This window comes from Thermobia domestica, chromosome 8 (genome assembly GCF_964235325.1).
Source record: "Thermobia domestica chromosome 8, izTheDome1.hap1.1, whole genome shotgun sequence".
In the NCBI taxonomy this organism is placed as follows: Eukaryota; Metazoa; Arthropoda; class Insecta; order Zygentoma; family Lepismatidae; genus Thermobia; species Thermobia domestica.
This window is the reverse complement of record NC_137461.1, coordinates 164,906,941-164,927,320: the sequence shown is the minus strand read 5'-3', so window position 1 is coordinate 164,927,320 and position 20,380 is coordinate 164,906,941. Positions and strand designations below refer to the sequence as shown.

Below are 20,380 nucleotides of genomic sequence, written 5' to 3'. Positions count from 1 at the left end.
TTATTTAGACTATGTGTAAATGGAAAGGAAGTCTTTAGGTATCATCCCGGCATATTTACGTCTCATGGAAATATATATTTGGTCTATATTAACCTTCTAAATTTAACCTGCCACGAGGCCTTATGCAAACTAATCATTTGTGCTCACATTTAAAATTATTAAACCTGTTATTAGTCTTGAGTCTTCACGAAATTAATGGTTTAGATTATATAAAGGATACCGTATTTAAATTACTATTTCGATATTGCATATTTATATTACTTGTTGTTCTTCGTTACATTTTCACTACTTGTTTAACGTGTATAAAAAAGCATATACTTTTTCATGTTAATAAAATTGTTGCTTTAAAATTAGTATTATATTTCCCACGATATCTATTAATAATCCGTGTGCTGGCCTCCGTTGAATTTATAGAATTCACTAGAAGCCAAGCATGTTACATAATTTTTAAGGCTGCGAAATCCAAAGTCCATCAAGTGGGCAAGCATAAAAATTATAGCTATCTTCTTGATGAGATATCGTGTGGGAAAAAAAAAAAAAAAAAAAAAAAAAATCATTGAAAGTTGTGAGCACCTTAGAGATTTTATTAAGTGTAAAACATGAGTGAACATAATTTAATTTCTTTCTCTGATAATGAAGATTTAACTGAGAGTAATGAAAGTGATAAAGGTGAATTTAATCAAACTATTGAAACTGAAAATGAAGTTGGTGGGGGTTACCCAAACGCCCAGGGTTTTAGAGAACCACTTAATGTTGAGTTGAATGCACGAGGTTCACGGGAGCCATTTCGTGCTGAACACACTGCACACAGAACCAGCGGGTTATATGGTGCAGAATTCAATGCACACTCATTTAGAGAACAATACTGTTCTGAACAAAATGTACAAGCTCCGTGTGAGCCCTTTAATAGTGAACATTTTTCACAGACAATTAGGTACCCATGTCCACGTTGTGGCAATATTAGTGGTGCAGGTAAACCTTATGTAGGCCAATCAAAGGTATCTTGGACTAAGGTTCCGATGCGACGCGGTGTGAACGAACAGTCTGTAGGCCAAAATAATCTAGGACAAGGCACAGATATACATAAGCGTAACATCTATTTTTCAAAACACAATAATAAAGGTACTCCCAATGTACAGGGTAGGCAGGATCAGTTCATGAAAAATGAACGAACTGTGTCCTATAGGAATGAAAATGAAACGCAGTGTAAACAGTACATTAATAATGAAAGTAGAATGCCGTCTTCATTGGCACAGATGAATTTAATGCAGCCAAATATGGCACGTCCTGCTATTCAATGCAACTTTGATAAATTGCTAGGACAAAGTATTTTCCGTTCATTGGAACAGCAAATAAAGTCATTACCTATAGTTGATGGCACAGATAGCCATTCTTGTTTCATCTTTCTGGTTAGGTTAGATGAGCTTATAAGGAGGTATGACTTAGAATTAGAAGCTATTTTGGTAGCAAGTTTAACCCAAACTAGGGGTGAATTTAACAGAACTTTTCATTCCTTCCTTACACGTTGTAATGATTGGGAGGAAATTTGTACTAATTTGCTATGTAAATATATATCCACAGTAGGTCGTACACAATATGTACGAAAATTCTTCTACCGATTAATGAACAATGGGGAAGAACTTGGAACATTTTTCCAAGAGAAAATCAGTGTTGCCAATGTTCTGGGTATGACATACACTGAACAAATATTTTGTAATATTGTAACTAGTCTGGTTTTACCAGAAATATATCAAAATTGTTTTGGGGAAGCCATACCATCTTCAGTTTCTGAATTGTTGACCATAGCGCAAACTTACGATCATTTTGTTAAATATCAAAGAGATTATATGTCACTTAAAACAATGCCACCTGCTATAAATATACCGAACATTTTTGAAGAATCACAAAATCATTCTAAAATTCAAAAACAAGTTTCTGGCTTGCAAAGTGAAAAACGTAATCTTATTAGATGCTATAAATGTGCTGGCTATGGACATACTCAGCGGTTCTGTGTTAGTGGAAAAACTATGCGTACATCAGTGTCACCTTCAAAAACACTAATTAATATGCAGCGTGATAAACAAATATTATATATTATTGTGCTAATTGTGGGCATCACAAACTCTTGTTTATTGGACACAGCTTCTAGTATCAATTTGATAAGCAGAAAATATTTACGCCAAATTATGTGTCGTGTTCCTATAAAACCTACTTCAGCAGAATTAGTGACTACCACTGTTGATGGTCATTTGGTTGAACTTCATGAAAACACAGAAATTAAATTTTCAATTCAAGGTTGTGAATTCAATGAAACATTTTACATCATAAACTCTCCACATTTTGATTTGTTGTTAGGAAATAACTTTCTTTTAAAATGGAAAGCTGATATCAAATTGAGTGCCAAACAATTTATAATTGAACAGAAGAATCTTACTGTTCCTCTATTTTGGAGGGATTATTTGTCTCCAATGGAAACTACTCGTCCTATATCTTATTCCAGCGTCTCCGATGCGGTCCGGAGTCACTCTAGAGAGAGGCGCAATGGACAAAGGATCGTTCGGGAAGGACACTGGAAACCAAAAACAAATAAACAAGGTGCCCAGCAGAAACAGCACTGTTCCTTTCTGGCAGCAGATTCCGGTGGACCGGAGGACCAGGCCACAACAAAGAAACCAGGTAGTGAATACCTCGTTTATTATCATAATAAATCAAATAGCATTAATGACATATATGATGAATGTGATTCTGACAATTGTAATTTTGATAATACTTCCTCTCTTTCAGTTAAACTTGTAGAACAATACCCAGATTTACCATGTTATGTTGAAAATCTTTGTGAGAGATATAGTGACGTCATCACTGAACAACTAGGGACAATAAAGGGGTTCACTTATGAAATAGAAATGGAGGATGAAACTCCAGTACGTCTCCCCCATATCAAATTACAGGCCCTAAACTTAAAGCTCTTGATAATTATATAAATCAGCTTATCGACAAGGGAGTGGTTCGTGAGGTCGATTTCTCTCCTTATTCGTCTCCGTGCTTTTTAGTTCACAATAAGGACGGTACTCCTAGACTTGTTATAGCATACTCTGAAATCAATAAGAAAGTAAGGGTTAACAGTTATCCATCCCCGCATGTAGAAGCTACTATAGCGAATTTAGGAAAGGATACCATCTTCGGAAGATTAGATATAAAGCAAAGTTTCTATCAATTCCCTATCTCTGAGAGTAGTAGAAAATATACTACGTTTTGTACACCTAACCGTTTACTAGAACATTTAGTTCTCCCAATGGGATTTCGTTTGAGCCCATATGTTCTTACTAGTTTCATGTACAAAATCTTTGGGGACTTAGTAGGTAAAAATCTTGAAATTTTTCAAGATGATTTCCTTATTCATGCCTCAGATATTGAAACATACAAAAGAGTATTAGAGGAAATTCTTGAACGTTTTCGAAAATGGGGAATTACAGTTTCAAAAAGGAAAACACAACTTTTCCAAACAAAAATCAAATTCCTAGGTTATGAATTTGAAGCGGGAGAAACTAGAATTGATCCGGAGAGGATTGACACAATTCTTAAATTACCTAAACCCAAAAATAAGAAAGGAGTAAATCGTATCTGTGGGTATTTTAATTATTTCCGAAAATACGTGAAAGATTATGCGGAAATCATGGAACCTCTTCACCGTTTAAGGTCTAATAAAATAAAATTTCACTGGGGTGAGAGGGAAGATGAAGCCTATAATAATATTAAGCAAGCATTTGTTGAACATGCTGTATTACAATTACCAGACATGAATAAATCCTTTGTCATTCATGTGGATAGTACTTACAAGAAACATTCAGCTATACTATCTCAATATGATGATGACGGCCTTCTTAGACCCGTATCATTCTTCTCTAAGAATATTTCATCAGTAGATTGGTCTAAAAGCATATACGAACTTGAACTACGTTCTCTTCTTCTAGCTATCGAAAAATTTGAAATGTATCTTATAAAACCCTTTACTGTTTTTAGTGATAATTCATCAGTCACGTGGTTGTTACGGAATCATAAGCGTCAACGTAAGTATGGTACATTAATTGAAAAACTATCTAAATATTCCTTCAAGGTTGTTTATCTCCGCAGTAAGCAGAACTTTTTATCTGATTTTATTTCGCGCACGAACAATGGTGTGGAATTCTATACTAATGATCCTTCAGTTAATGAAATTGAAGAATTCGAAGGGAAACCAGTCAACCTTAGTTTCGCCAATTTTTGGAGTTCACCCTTGTTTAGCAAACCGTTAAAAGAACATCAAATGGAAGATCCTGAAGTACGGAATATTATCCAAGAAGTGCGGCGAGGTCAAAGGGCGGATGAATTCTGTCTTAAGGACGGAATCTTAATGAAGAAGACCCGAGGCAGAAGAAACCATGGTTGGAGGATAGTCATCCCTAAGGAAATGGTATATCCTATCATGAAATATTTTCACTGTGATGAGATGGGCGGATTTCACGCTGGATATTGCAAGACGATAGCGAAAATAGCCTCAAGATGTACCTGGAAGACCTTATACCGTGACGTTAGAGAATACGTTAAAGGATGTCAGCGATGTCAACTCTGCAAGGACACCAACAGGAAAAAACAAGGAGTTTACTACAGTAGGAAAGTACTACGCCAAACAACAGTTGGTATTTAGACACTGTTGGCCAGCTTCCAAATTCTGGACCTTATCGTCATATTCTCGTCATTACGGACGCAACATTACGGTTCGTCATGCTTCAACCTCTGCGTTCCCTGAATTCCAAGGTTATATGCAAACATTTAATGAAGTTGTTCATGTTAGTTGGACAACCTCAGAAAATCATTCATGATCGTGCTCAAGTGTTTTGTAGTCATCATATGAAGCAATTTCTCTTCAGTTTAGGTATCCAGGATGTGAGTACAGCTCCGTACAATCCTAGCAGTAACCTTTGTGAAAGAGTGAACAGAGTGCTTAAAAACATGCTCCGTGTTTATTGTAATGAACATCAAAATAATTGGGCTGAACTGTTGGATAGAATCCAATTCACCTTAATCAGTATGAGTGAGAGTACGGGATACGAGCCATCCGAATTGTTTCTTGGGAGAAAACTTTATACACCTCTGGATGTGTTGTGGGAAATAAATTTCGACGAGTTAACTAAGGCGCCGGATAAAGAAGAAAGGTTGAGGAGAGTCATCATCAACATTGATAAAGCATGGCGTAGAAAGGAGAAATGTTATAATAAAAATAGAGAACCTAGTAATTATTCGGAAGGTCAGAAAGTATTGGTTAGGAAATTTCAAAAGGCTTCCTTAATTAAACATTATACACCTAAATTATCCCCCTTATTTTATGGGCCATTTGAGGTCATTAATAAACCTACGTTAAACACTCTTTGGTTAAGAAAATGTGATCAACCTAGTGTTATCATTAAGAGACACATAAATCATATTAAACCTTATGTTGATAACAATAATGAATTTTAATATGTATATATTACCTTGTAATCTTTGTTAGATATTTTCTGTGGGTTTATTATTTTTTTCTTTGCAGAGAGAAGTATACCATATCTTCCTAATACCTTGTAAAGCAGGCATGGCAATAAGATGTAATATGTAAGAGAGTAGTTTATTATAAGATTCTGGAAAACTGTAAGTAGAGAATTTATTCTTGGTCAACAATTCATATTCCATTTATTGTGGACTATTCCTTTTGTAGTAAGGTTAGTATCCTATATAGAGAGAGGGGTAGGATATATTATGTAACGTAATAGTCCCAATAAATGTATATTTTGTATGCATATTGTATAAGAACATTTGTAAGAGCGCAAAGGATGAAAACTACATAGAGGGAGAGATAGTCTATAATTGACAGGCCTATGTCTGAAGTGAGCTACCATCTGGTGGGCAATTTCGGTACCAGGTCGAGAACTAAGCCGGGCCGTTACGAATTTTGCCTCACTTTGGATTTCGCAGGTAAGGAGTAAAGACATAAATAATTTACTTCTATTTAACGGATATAATATATAAAAATGTAATTCTTCAATTTTATTTAGACTATGTGTAAATGGAAAGGAAGTCTTTAGGTATCATCCCGGCATATTTACGTCTCATGGAAATATATATTTGGTCTATATTAACCTTCTAAATTTAACCTGCCACGAGGCCTTATGCAAACTAATCATTTGTGCTCACATTTAAAATTATTAAACCTGTTATTAGTCTTGAGTCTTCACGAAATTAATGGTTTAGATTATATAAAGGATACCGTATTTAAATTACTATTTCGATATTGCATATTTATATTACTTGTTGTTCTTCGTTACATTTTCACTACTTGTTTAACGTGTATAAAAAAGCATATACTTTTTCATGTTAATAAAATTGTTGCTTTAAAATTAGTATTATATTTCCCACGATATCTATTAATAATCCGTGTGCTGGCCTCCGTTGAATTTATAGAATTCACTAGAAGCCAAGCATGTTACAGGCCCACACCAATTAACGCAAAAACTGAGGATTTACGAAAAAGAAAAAGGTTACTGATTCGATACATTATGTTTACTCCATAGGATGATAATCCAAGTAAAGCAAACATTACAATAGATAGTCATTAATCGAACTTTTCACCCGAGCGTTAACGACGAAACAAGTTATTATAAAAGAATAGCTTCTTTCACCGCGGGCAAAAATTCAAATAACAACCTTAAAATTACGAATAGGACAAAATTTCAGCATCATTTAATCTGAAAAACAACTTACAACAATAATTTACAATACTTCCGTACCATGCACAGCAAAGCGAACGAACATGAGGCTGCAATTCTCGGGTCAGAATAACGCTAATAATACACACAAATTGGAGATTATATTTAATATTAACGCTATACTTACATTTCTTTACAAGTAAAAGGTAATATTATGACAACAAAAGGAGTTGATGTATTTAGATTGTGAAAATACAAACGGATGTGCTCAATATTACATTTTATGTGAGTTGTTTCAGCAGCGATGAGAAGGTGAGTCTCTTCCTTGTAACTCTCTTGGCGCCTAATGATGGCTACCTCTCGCGTTTTCTCCTTGTTCTCGCTGCTCACGTGAGTCCCACCTGCCAAAGTAACGTAAGCAGAAGTACGATTGTGATTGGCTGCCATTGATTGCCAAGGCCACTGGCTGCTTCGTCTGTTCGTTGCTGATATACATCCGTTGCCAGAACGTACAATTATAATTATTTACACTATTTGTTTAAAGGTAGCAGACTTTTAAAATAAAACGGATTAAATTGTCTGAGTCGAGTACACCAAAAATAAAGCACAAATACGTTTATGACAAGGTGTATGAATTTGTTTAATATATCAGACAAATACATAAATATTCCCAATAAAAGTACAAAAATGAACAGTAATATTTTCGTGTTTCTCATTATATCGAAAACCGTAATGTTCCAGGTAAGTCGACTAGATGCAAGTAGGGTATTAAGTGAAGTCAGAATATCTGCTAACAGAAGAATGTGGTGCATGTAACAAAACAAGTGGTCGGATGAATCGACTGGAATCCGTCCAGTCAGACTAACTGGATTTTGGTTTGTTAATTATGTTTTCGGAGGAAGAAAAACGAGATGTATCAATAGTTATGACGGCTATACACAGTGCAAAATGGATGAAATTAAGTGACGAATTGTAAACTATACGTATAGAGATATTTGTTGCATTAATGTAAATTATCACTAATTCAGGTAGTCGGTTCATATGTATTCAAATGGTTGAATTTTTTTTGTTTCTTTCTTTTCAACCCAGATCCTAATATATTTCATTTATATGTTTTTGTTAGTAACAATTTAACATCTAAAAGCAAAGATAATCAAATTCCCGGATTTCAGTATCGCTTCTTCACCAGAGATGGAGTTGAAACTGCACAGTATTGCATATGTAGAATTAGTTGGTTCATTCGTTCCATGGTTCGAATCCAACTCGATAATCGAGGTGAACTTGTTTCTCTGGTTTCTAGATCTGACGTTTAGGGTTATCTGTCACACTTTAAGATTTCTACAACTTTTTCTTGGTTGTCACAATTACGAAGCACAAAATAACGGCGTCTTTGACACAGAACAACAGGATTCCATTCCAAGTTCATGTGGTTCGAATTAAGCTGTGGTGGTGTTAAGCTGTAAATCAATGTTTCATATAGCCTCTGTACTGAAAGGGACGTTAAATTAAAAAGGAGAATGTACGTCTAAAAACTAACCATGGACAGCAAAAGCTAATCAGAAATTCTCTACTTAGATGCTAGGAATACAAGAATGTCTCTTCATACAGAACGCAACTATGTGTAATTCACTATAGAATACTCATTTTGTCCTTGTATTATAATAATGATCTCCTGTCTTGTTATCTTGAAAGTAAGTAGAAAAGGTGCATCTATCCTTGAAATTTCACTTGTGTAAGTAGTTGCACCGAAAATAAGTAAGTGTAAGTACCTTTATTAATGAATTTTATGTGCAGGTTGAAACGTTGATCTGCGTTAAGTTGCAGTTAAATTTGATTGAAGAGCCTGTCAACACTCGTTGAAAGGTTCGCAGTAAAAGCAACATGTGTGACACCAAGCAGAATGTGTTAAGCCTATCTGTAAGAATTTAAAGGTATGTATATACAGGGTGTTCCAGAGCGACGCAGACACCACCTTTTTCTCGAGAGTGAGTCCAAAGAATCCGTAGAAATTATTTACAAAATCCCGAAAGCCCCCCTTTCGTGGTGTAATGGAGGGGCACATGGCCCGTTCATGCGATTTTCAAATGGGAACGATATGTTTCGAATGCACATTCGAAAAGGTGGGGAAAAAATAAGATTGCCCTACGAAATATTTGTCCGCACTACCTATCGTTTTCCGTGTATCAATTGTTTTAAAATAATAATAATAATAATAATAATAATAATAATAATAATAATAATAATAATAATAATAATAATAATAATGTGCGCGAAATAGAGTATACCGAGTTTACTAATTAAGATAATGTAAGCACCGTCACAGTTTCGGGAAGTGCAAGACCCACGCTTTCCAATGATATGCCACATGGTGATTCAGGGTCTAAAACAAGAAAGAGAGTCTGCGTGACCCATAAAAGGGGGTCCAAAGTAAGGTTAGAACTCGAAAATCTCAAATGGAAAGGGGGGTCGAGTAATACCTCGTTGCAAAGGTCTCTGCAAGTGTTAAAAGAATTTGAACACGATTTTGGAATCCACTAACCACTTTCAACATGGCTATAACAATATCGAAACCCTGAATTTCTGGTTCGTCATGAAGAAATAAAACGTACTAGTGAAGTTACCCACTTGATCAAAAAAAAAAAAAAAAAGGCGGGCACGTAATAGTACCACATAGAAGCAAGTTCCATTCGACTGCCCGTAAACTTTTCACGCTGCCCGGTTCAACGCAAGTTATGTCGCACAGGTGGTGGTGTCCCTAGTTCTTCTGCCAGTTCTAGTGTAATTCCACTGATAACATGAATACGCCACTCCAATCTTGGTCTCATTCACCGTTGTCTGTTGCAAGACGTTGCGTCGTCGAAGGGATTGTGTGAAAAGTCTGGATTTGTTAACGTACATTCCTCGTGGTCGTGTGCATTTCCGTCAATTACTTCGCATTGGCAAATCGTTGCATATAAGTTGAAATGCCTTTCACAAACGAAGAAGCATTTGATATGCTCATGGTGTTGGGTGAGTGCCAACGAAATAGTTCTGCTGCTGCTCGTGTGTATGCTGCTAGGTATCCCGATCGGGAACGTCGTTCAAGACATGTGTTTCGCAACCTTTCCGAACGTCTACGCAGAAGTGGAAATGTTCAGCCTTGTAGCAGTCACAGGAATGAACGCATAGCTCGGCTTGTTCGAGATAATAGGTCTACTGATGTACTTGCAGCCTTCCATATTAATCCTCACACGAGTATCAGGCAAGTTGCTCGTGATTCTGGTGTCAGCGCAAGTACGGTGTCAAGGATTTTGAAGGATTTAATCTATTCCATATTTCCTTGCATTCAGAGCTACAGGGTCCTGTTTTTGAAAGCAGGCTCGACTTTTGCATGTGGTATCAAGTTCAAGTGCATGCAAATGTTCGATTCTTTGATGAAATAGTATTCTGGTCTGATGAGGCTACATTTAAAAGTGATGGTCACGTAAATCGTCACAACATGCATTATTGGGTCGCCGTAAACCCACAGTGGATGCAAGAGGTTGATCATCAACGGAGATGGTCTGTGAATGTGTGGTATGGAATCATCGACGGAAGAATACTTGGACCTTATTTTTTTGAAGCGTGTCTTTGGATGCTGTTTACCGTACAGTTCTGCAAGAACAATTACCCATTCTTCTCTAAGACGTCCCCTTACACATCAGGACACACAGGTGGCTACAACAAGATGGTTGCCCAGCACATTTTGAACTGACAGCGAGGAATCAGGTGAATGCAATGTTTCGTGGTCGCTGGGTAGGTAGGGGTGGACCTGTGCCCTGACCTCCCATGTCACCAGATTTAACATGTTTAGATTATTATCTATGGGGACGACTTAAAGAAATCGTAAATCAGCATCGCGCCACGAGGGACAATATGGTGGAGCGCATAGTTGCTGCATGCAGGCAGGTTAGTGAGGAGAAAATTATTGCGACACAGAATAATTTCAGTTACCGTGTGCAGAAATGCATGGAGGCACAGGGCAGGCATTTCGAACATCTATTATAAGTTGGTAAATGTGCATCGAAATCAGTGCTTTACCTATTCTTTTCGTTTTCGTTCATCATTCGTTTCTCATTGTGTTTCGTTTTTCTTTTTATTTTACTCAAAACAAATGTACTATCTTTTGTCAAGAAACGTTGTGGCAATCATTTTCTGTACAATGAAGGACCTTTTCAGTTGGCGAAGCAGCCGTTAAACACGCCAACGACTTCCTTATTGTGAGTAAAAATCGTTGCCAGTGCTAAGCCTGAAAGAAGTGTTAAGGACGGACCAAGTTACACTATTTCTTCATGACGAATCAGAAATTCAGGGTTTCGATATTGTTATGGTCGCCATGTTGAAAGTGGTTAGTGGATTCCAAAATCGTGTTCGAATTCTTTTAGCATTTGCAGAGACTTTCGCAACGAGGTATTACTCGATCCCCCTTTCCATTTGAAATTTTTGAGTTCTGACCTTAATTTGGAGACCTTTTTATGGGTCACGCAAACCCCCTTTCCTTTTTTAGACCCTGAATCACCATGTGGCATATCACTGGAAAGCGTGGGTCTTGAACTTCCCGAAACTATGACGGTGCTTACATTATCTTAATTAGTAAACTCCGTATACTCTATTTCGTACACCTTCATTTAAAAAAAGTACAGGGAAAACGGTAGGTAGTACGGACAAATATTTCGTAGGGCAACCTTATTTTCACCCCATCTTTTCGAATGTGCATTCGAAACATATCGTTCCCATTTGAAAATCGCAAGAACGGGGCATGTACTCCCCCATTACACCACAAATGGGGGCTTTCGGAATTTTGTAAATAATTTCTACGGATTCTTTGGACCCACATTTGTTATGCAATTTTTTATTTCAACTTGATAGCATGTACCGTTCTCGAGAAAAAGGTAGTGTCTGGGTCGCTCTGGAACACCCTGTATATACTTATAAGCCTAGGATATCTTGTTTATACTGGATTGTGCCACCGTAAGCCTTTCTTATTAAAATTGTTCGTAAAACGTATACATTCAGCGGATTGAGCAAACAAAAGATAATGAAGACCCATAGTAGTGGGGAACACAATTTCTTCACATAAGAGGGTTACCAACCTATGCCAATTTTCTCCTGCCAAGTAATTTAATGTACATCACTGTTTTACTCTATGAAATATGAATACTAGTAATACAATCGCTCTATGAATTTCACTTGTTTCACATGTTAAAATGTACATATCAGCAACAAAACCTATATACTAATTTGTAATATTTCAGACATGGCGTCGAGATCATTCATTCTCTTATGTTTGTGGAGAATTCATAAGGAGAAGAACAAAAGTTATCGACTGCAAACGTTCTAGAAATTTTGTGAGGCCTATAAAGGCTACTTTGGAATGGCATGGATGATCGAGATAAATCATGGGTCCCCCATGTGGTTTGTGAGCTGTGCAAAAGAACATTGGAAGGTATTTACGATACTGCTTATTTTACGTTACACATCAGGACATTCTTTTAATCAATTTGGAAATGCCATTGAAATGAGTGTTCACCTCATATAACATACCTAATGTGGATAAACAGCATTGCTAAAGTCCTCCATATGCTTAACAGTACAATCATAGTTCTATTACATTTACTCATTTTTCTTAAAACTTACTACTTTTTTCTCTATTTTAATCTTGCAAATACTGTATGCAATGTACGTCCTTGAATATCATTGTTTTGAAAAGTTTAACAACATTACATAAAGAACTGTGGTACTTTTCATTTTTTACTTATTATTTTGCATAAGTATTTAGAAATATTTATATTTTTTCAGGTTGGCATAGAGGCGAACGAAGATCAATGAGGTTCGCTACTCCCAGAGTTTGGAGGCAGCCAACAGACCACACTACAAATTGTTACTTTTGTATGGTAGATCCATCGGTGCGTCGTAGAGAGACAAGAAATCAATTCACCCTTCTTCTACCTTAACAATCCCTCTCCAATCGCGCCAATTCCATATTCAGACGAGTTACTCATTCCCACTCCTCCCGTGAAAAATACGCCTGTGTGAAGAACAGGAAGTGTAATCTGATAGTGATAAGAACATTGCAGATATGAACCACGAAGATACGTCTAATAGACAACCACACTATCCTAACCACGGAGATTTGAAAGATCTCGTTCGAGATCTGATTAAAGACGGTGGCGAACTCTTTTGTTTCCAGGCTAAAGCAGTGAAACATAGTTGATAAATCAGTAAATGTACCAGCTTAAAGGAGACGGCACGAACAATTTTCCAAATTCTTTTGCATGAAAGATGGACTGTGTTTCTGCCAAGATATAAGTGCTTTACAGATACCCTGCATCCCAAAAGACTGGCCTTTGTTATGGGCAGCTTGTTTAGAAGTCTGCTGAAGGCTATGCTTTTGCACAATAGAAACAGGCACACGTCTATTCTTATGGCACATTCCGTCTCTATGAAGGAAGACTTTCACAGCTTGAAGACCTTATTAGACAATTTGCAGTATACAAAATATGGGTGGCAAGTAATAAGAGGATTTCAAAATCATTGCCTTACTGATGGATTTGCAGGGCAGTTTCATGAAATTTCCGTGTTATCTCTGTTTATGGGACAGTAGGGAGACCGATGCCCACCACCGCAGGAAGTACTGGCCACAACAGGAGGAGTACTCTGTGGGGACACACACCGTAAAATGAGTCACTTCTGAACCCTAAAATGCGTTGTTACCCCCTCTACAAAATAAACTTGGCTTATCAAGCAAGTTGTGTAAGCTTTGGATAAGGATTTTAATGGATTCAAGTTTTTACAAGACATGTTTCCGCAGCTATCACGTGCTAAGGTGGAGGCTGGAGTGTTTATAGGGCCGCAAGTTAGGAAAATGATCCAGTTCACGGAGTTCTCCACGCTGCTGCTGAGATTGAAAGAGAAGCCTGGAGCAGCCGTGTGGCGGTCATTCAGTGTTACTTAGGAAATTACAGAGATGAAAATTATGTGAAGCTTGTAAATAACAAGGTAACAAACTATGGCAAAATGGGTTGTAGGATGTAACTTAAGTTACATGTTCTTTCTTTCATTTGGACAGCTTTAAGAAAAATATGGGTGCGTATTCAGAGGAGCACGGTGAGCGCTTTCAGTAGACATTATGACTTTCGAACGCCGTTATCAAGGGCAATATAACGAGAACATGATGGGGAACTACATCTGGGGGCTAATTCGTGAGTGATGATATGTATCAATTAAAATGTAGGAAAGGATACATTTCTAAGGTGTACACAGGTACATATGGGTATCTATGCACTCAAGGTATGTGTTCAAGTAGCCTACATGTTTGATGTTATAATGTGGGTGCTGAGAAAATTACCAGCAAACCCCTTTCTTTCATTTCAATGCACTGTCTAATATATTTCATTACATTATCTGTACTTGTAAACAAATCGATGTTAAACTTTACAAAAGCGAAATTTCTTGAGAATTATACACATTTTCTTAAATGTTCAATGAATATGACAAAGGAATCAGCAATAGCAACTGAAGGACCCTATTCAAAATAAATAAATAAATAAATAAATAATAGTCTTGCATAGTTGAATTTGTTACAAGCATACTGTTAAACTATTGTACTATTTTTATATAGAATACATTGAGTTAGAGGGGTGTTATAATCTAGATAACGTTTAAGTATTGAAAACACAAAGTAACATTCACTCCTAATTTTTTAGATTTTACACTACATATATATCACACCTTTTCGACAAAAGTGACACAAGTCAAAAAACCTTAAGGTCCAAGCTCGTATCCCTCGAGAAAAAAATTACATAATTCGTAACTTATTTTAAAATTATTTTATAATCACATTGGTTTTGTCTTTTATGTGCAAAATGTTGTAAATATAGCTTTAAAATTATCCCAAAATCAGAGTATATTAAAACAAAAAAAGATAAACTTCGCGTTATGTCATTTTTCTCGTGAGGGATACGAGCTTGGACCTTAAGGTTTTTTGACTTGTACCACTTTTATCGAAAGGGTGCGATATATGTTACCTTAAGTTACACAAAAATTATTTGTGATACTTACCATTTCTAGCTTTGGCTCCTAATCTTGCATGACTCATTGGCAGATTGAAAGATATGAAATGTTCGTGAGAACAGATAATTTGCAGAAAAGCAAATTTGTAATCATACAATGTTTTGGGGTCTCCGGGATTAAATTTATCCATGTACGAATTGATTAGTTTGAATACAAAACCACGATCCATGAAGTTAAGACACTTCTAGAAAGAAATGAAAAGAAACAAACTTTTGGTACGATTAAAACTGCTTTAATATAGATAAAGTTTGGCAAATTTTTTGTTCAGATAAACAATCATTAAGATTTTTATATATGTACATTCCCTGAGAACTCTTATCGGATGGTGGGTTTCTAGAATGATTTTAGTTAAAAAAACATGACGAGCTCTGTATATTACTGCTAAATGAACTGGAAACCAACAGCGTGTGATTTTTACGCACATAAAACACCAATTCTCTCCTACAAATCTAATTTGTGGCTGCATTCTTAAGGGAGAGGGCTAATTCTTTTTTCTAAATGTCCAGTTTTCGTTTAGCGCCCATTTTGTCTAGGTGAGTAAGCGTATTTGCACTTTACAAACGTCTGCGGTGACTCACTCACTTATTTACTCACTGAGAGAGAGAGAGAGAGAGAGAAAGAAAAGAAAGAAAGAAAAAAGAAAGAAACGTGAAAAGGACTTAAATAGCCAACACCTTATGCCCACTGCACATTTAAGCCTATTACAGGATGGTTAGAAATTTCTTTTACACCTGAACTAAATATGTGTAACAATGTAAGATGTTCAACAGTGCTATTCTCCTGAAATGCCAAGTAACTGTCCAGGGAGCAAGGAGAATAAAGTCTGTGCGTTGAACAGTTCATTGTCTCGCATTTACATGTTTCGTGAACAACAATGGCAGGTACCAGTAACTTCATTTTGAAGGGGCGCTTAGTAGCAAGTGTGTAGCTCCATAAGAAGAGGCACAACAACAAAAATATACGACAGGTGATGGATAGGTTTCGTGAACGATTAGGTAAGGAACTACCAAATCGTCATGAACGTGTTTCAGATGCCCCTCGTTCACGTCGTTCATCAACCCAAAAGGAAACTGTGGAGAAGTTAGTGCGTCAGTGATGCGTTTACCCTGCAAGTCAACCAGAAAGCGTTAAATGTTATTAGTGAAGGGATGAAATAAGTGCAGGTGTAAAGGAACTCTTTAACCACCCTGTACAATACAAATACCTTTAAAACCGTGTTGAAAGTTAAAATATGAAAAAACGCAAATTGCTTATTTTTTCAAATTAAAAATATCAAAAAAAGATTTATTGTTCATTTTTTTCTATATATAGGTTTCGTGCTATACTACTTCCTAAAAAAAAAAAAAAAGTTTGATTCCTGAGAGTCATTGAACACTGTGATTTAAAAAAAAAAAAAAATCAGCTACTAAACATATAATCTGAAAAGGGACACAGCTGAATGCTCTCAAATTTTCACAAACAATTATCATTTGTTCAGTAACAAGTAATTAAAATTTGACCATTCAGACTTAACTATTTTCTGACTTGTGTTTTTAATATGGCTCAATTCGGTTAATTACCAACTAGAGTACATATGTTAGGTATTAAAACATATAGTTCAATTCAATTTGGATGTTGTTTTTTGTAATAATATATTATCGAGACAAACTAATTGTTAACTATGTTTTGAAGGAAATAATTATTGAAAAATAAACGCTGTTTTGTCTTATGTAGTTCTGAGCTTGTTCAATTTAGGAAGCAGTCGAGACAACTTTACTTCTATGAAAAACAAGTAAGCTGAATAGGACCTCCTATTAATAAAGTTGTTTCGACTATTTTATGAATTTCGTAAGTTCACAAACCACTTAAGACAAAACAGCTTTTGTTTTTTAAAAGTAATTATTTTCTTTAGAATGCAATTAACTATTAGTTTGTTCCAGTAAAATATTATTACAATAAAACAACATCCACAATTGAATCTACCTACATATATTTTATTATTAACACATATGGTTTAGTGGTAGAATGAACCATCAGTTTAAATGTACTTTAGATGCTAATACGCCAAATTTAGCCACATTAAAATGTTATTATTATTATTAATAATAATAATAATAATAATAATAATAATAATAATAATAATAATAATAATAATAATAATAATAATAATAATAACGCAAGTCAAATTTCAATGACCAAATTTAACACTTATTACTACGCAAATGACAATTATTTTGTGAAAATTTGAGATTTTTCAAGTGTGTCCCTACTGAGGTATTTCAGGTTCTACTAGCTGATTTTCGAAAAATTGCTAAGATTGCAGAAAAAAACTCACGTATCGAATTTCTTTAGGAAGCAGTGTACTACGAAGCCTGTATCGTAAAAAAAAAAAAAAAAAAAAAAAAGTCTTACTTTTTATTTGAACTTTTTAATATAAAAAATAAGAATTTGCTTTTCAAAAACTTTAAGTTTCAACAATATTTTACAGATATTTGTTGTGTAGTAGGCTTAAAAGTGCACTTGACATAAAATGTACATTTAATTCATTTTCAAGTGTTTTTATTTATTTAAAACCAATATCTTTATATATATATATATATAAATGGAGCTACAGCGTGCGTTTAGAGCAAACCTTTGTTAAGTGCAAAATACGCTTATGAACCTATACAAAACGCCCGCAAAAATAAAAACTGAGCATTTGCAAAAATAAATGAATGCTTGTTTTCTACTCTTTAATATAGTATAATTTTGTGAAAAAAAGAAAAAAAAAAGGCTCTGGAATATACGGTTCTGCTGTATGCATTTCACGTTCTCAACGTACATTATTTTTTGACTACATGCTAAGAAAACTGTCACAGAAATCTTTCCATCTAATCAAAATACTATCCGTACCTGTGAGAACTGTGGCGTCCGCTTTCTTTAATATATACACCTTTTTTAAATTCGTTCATGCCTATATACATGTCCCGAATAATTTGTTTTTACTATTATCTTCACGTTTAAAAATTTTAGCTTTCTAAAAATATGTTTCTTTGTTCTCTAAATCATCTACAAATACCGGAAAGTATTTTTCGGATCACAATATTTACTTACGCAGATTTGAATACGGAATCACGATACAGTAACTTCCTATACTTTACGTTAGTACTTTTTATCTCTTATTTTACGAAGGGAGATCAACTACTAGAAAGGGGGGCGCGGTGGCTCAGTGGTAGAGCGTTCACCTCCGGTGCTTGGCGTCCCTGGTTTGATCCCAGCTCGCGCCGTGTGGACTTTGTGGTGGACAAACACCGTGCTCGTGAGCTTTCTCGGGTTCTCCCGTTTCCTCACACTTTCTTCATTCCACCATTTCACTCATCTCTCATCGTCTTTAGCCTAACCGGCATAATTGTGGGACGTAAAACTTCATTCATTTCAACTACTAGAAAGCTGGTGCATTATCTGGTAAATTCATGAATGATGCATTACGAGAAATGAATACAAGAAGATATACTTACAACTTTACAACTTACAAATTAAGGATAACGATTACTTTCTTCCTAGTTTTTACTTGTAATCGATACATTCTGACAATACATCAACTATAAGAAATTTCACATCGGTTCCTGTAAGAAACGTTCATTAAGATGGGTGGTCACTGGGAGAATTCTACATTGGAGTCCACTTACTTTAAGAAAGTTGGCAATGCTTGTGTTAAGTTCCTGAGTTTCCGTTGGGAGTTCTTTGTACTTTTGAATGATGTATGGACATAACACTTTCAACAAATTTTGAATCCGGAAGAGGTAATCTGCAGAAAATCTTTCATTTCTGTGCATCTGAAACGAAAGGAAGAAATAAGTTTGAAGCAGAAGTACACACATACGCATACAATTCCAGCTTATTTCCCAATATCACATCACTTGAGTCAGGGTGTTTTAAATTACAAGTGACGGACCTTCCATATAAGATCCCGTTGTTAAACTCGACAAGTTTCAAATTCCAACACTATGCAGCTCGCCGTTTGTTTGGTGAAAACGGAGGAAAAATATAAAGTTATAATTTCAGGCCGGTGAGGTTTTTGTGAGTTTTTTTTCTTCAATCTTTTTTTTTTTTTTTTTTTTTTTTTTTTAATCATGCCAGGTTGTAAGTCAGGACATACTAAAGGCGATGGTAGGCATTCTTTAGACCTCCAAAATATTGTTTAGGCGAATGGAAGAGAAAAACTCCTAGAAGTGACCATGCGTTAACCCTGAATGATCGCGTCTGTGATATACATTTGTGATGACATGCTAGTAAAAGATTTTTTTTTTTTTTTTTTTAATTTTATTTTATTACAGTAGATGGGAGACCAGTGGAAATAAAGTGTGACAAGTGGAAACTAACCCCAAATGTTGTGCCGCATAATTTTTCCGGGATCCCGTTATTTAAGTTTCGATCCACGTAAACGAAAAATCCCCGTCAAACGTCGGTGCCCCTTCACCTTGGAAGAAAAAGAAATCGGAAGTAATTTCGAACCCAGAACTAGATAGTGCGACAGCAGGGGCTTATAGTGCCGAAGATAGTTCAAATGCGAGTAATTCAAATAACCTAGCAAATGAAGTGATGCGTCTTCGCAGGGAAGTTAAACGATTAAAACACATGCTCACTCGAAACTAGAAGATGCGACGTGATTATGTCGAAGAAACTGAAAAATTACGAATTACCTATAAGACAATACAAAACGGAAAGTGTACCGGACAAACAAAAACTAGTCGTTCGTACCATAACAAACAAAAGTGAATCAAAGAAATGCGGAATGTGCTATGAATCAGAATTCATTTTAGATAGTCTGCCCTTTTTAATAAAATTGAGGAAAGGGTATGAACATTATGTGAATCATCAATTGTTACCGTTGCCTTCCGCTTCTTTATCACGTAAATTATTGCACGGTCTCAAGTGTAATTATGGTATAAATCCACATGCTCTCTCAACTATAGCTAAGGACATGTAAGATAGTGACGAAAACGGTCGTAATTGTGTTCTGATGTTTCATGAAGTGAAATTACGTGACGATATTAGATGCAATTTTAGCAAGTGAGTTTCGATGGTTTCGTAAACATGGATAAATTCACGAAAGAAGAATATAAGAATGTTTTAGGCGATAGGGCTTCAGTATTTCTCCTTGCTACTCTTATGAAATCGTGGGTGCAACCTATCACAACTTACTTAAGCAAAAATGCCACTGAGGGTTATACGCTTGCAAAAATCATTTTACAAGTTATTATTCAATTAGAAAATAATAACGTCAGGGTAGTGGCTTTCACATCCGATGGTAGTCAACCAAACATAAAGGCTTGGAAAAATTTAGGAACTTCAGGAAATTTAGGCAATGTAAGTTATTTCATTTCTAATCCCTGCGATGCCAATAGACAAATTTTTGCTGTGGGAAACATTTGTCGTATCATCAAATGTATTAGGAATAATTTTCAAAACTTTGGAAGTGTAATTTACATGGTCATTCTGTGCGGTTTGATTACTACAGAAAACTATATGATTCCGAGACCAAATCACACACTAGTAAAAGAGTAGTTCCGAAATTAACTTCCTCTCACATAAACCCTAAGGCATTTCAGATG

General features: G+C 35.7%; 1 protein-coding gene and 1 long non-coding RNA gene across 2 annotated transcripts in view; one reads left to right on the top strand and one right to left on the bottom strand.

Moving 5' to 3' along the window:
• Positions 1 to 20,380, bottom strand: part of Ziz (dedicator of cytokinesis protein Ziz) — a 401,589-nt gene that overhangs the window by 171,217 nt on the left and 209,992 nt on the right. Inside the window, exons 20-21 of the mRNA XM_081769231.1 lie at positions 18,455 to 18,601; positions 14,796 to 14,991 (exon numbers count right to left, since the gene is read on the bottom strand). Coding sequence (XP_081625357.1) covers positions 14,796 to 14,991; positions 18,455 to 18,601 — 343 coding nt within the window. The remainder of the gene's footprint in view (positions 1 to 14,795; positions 14,992 to 18,454; positions 18,602 to 20,380) is intronic.
• Positions 11,755 to 13,121, top strand: LOC145693336 (uncharacterized). The gene is made up of 2 exons (XR_014132745.1): positions 11,755 to 12,180; positions 12,534 to 13,121. It is a non-coding gene; the product is annotated as an uncharacterized LOC145693336 (long non-coding RNA).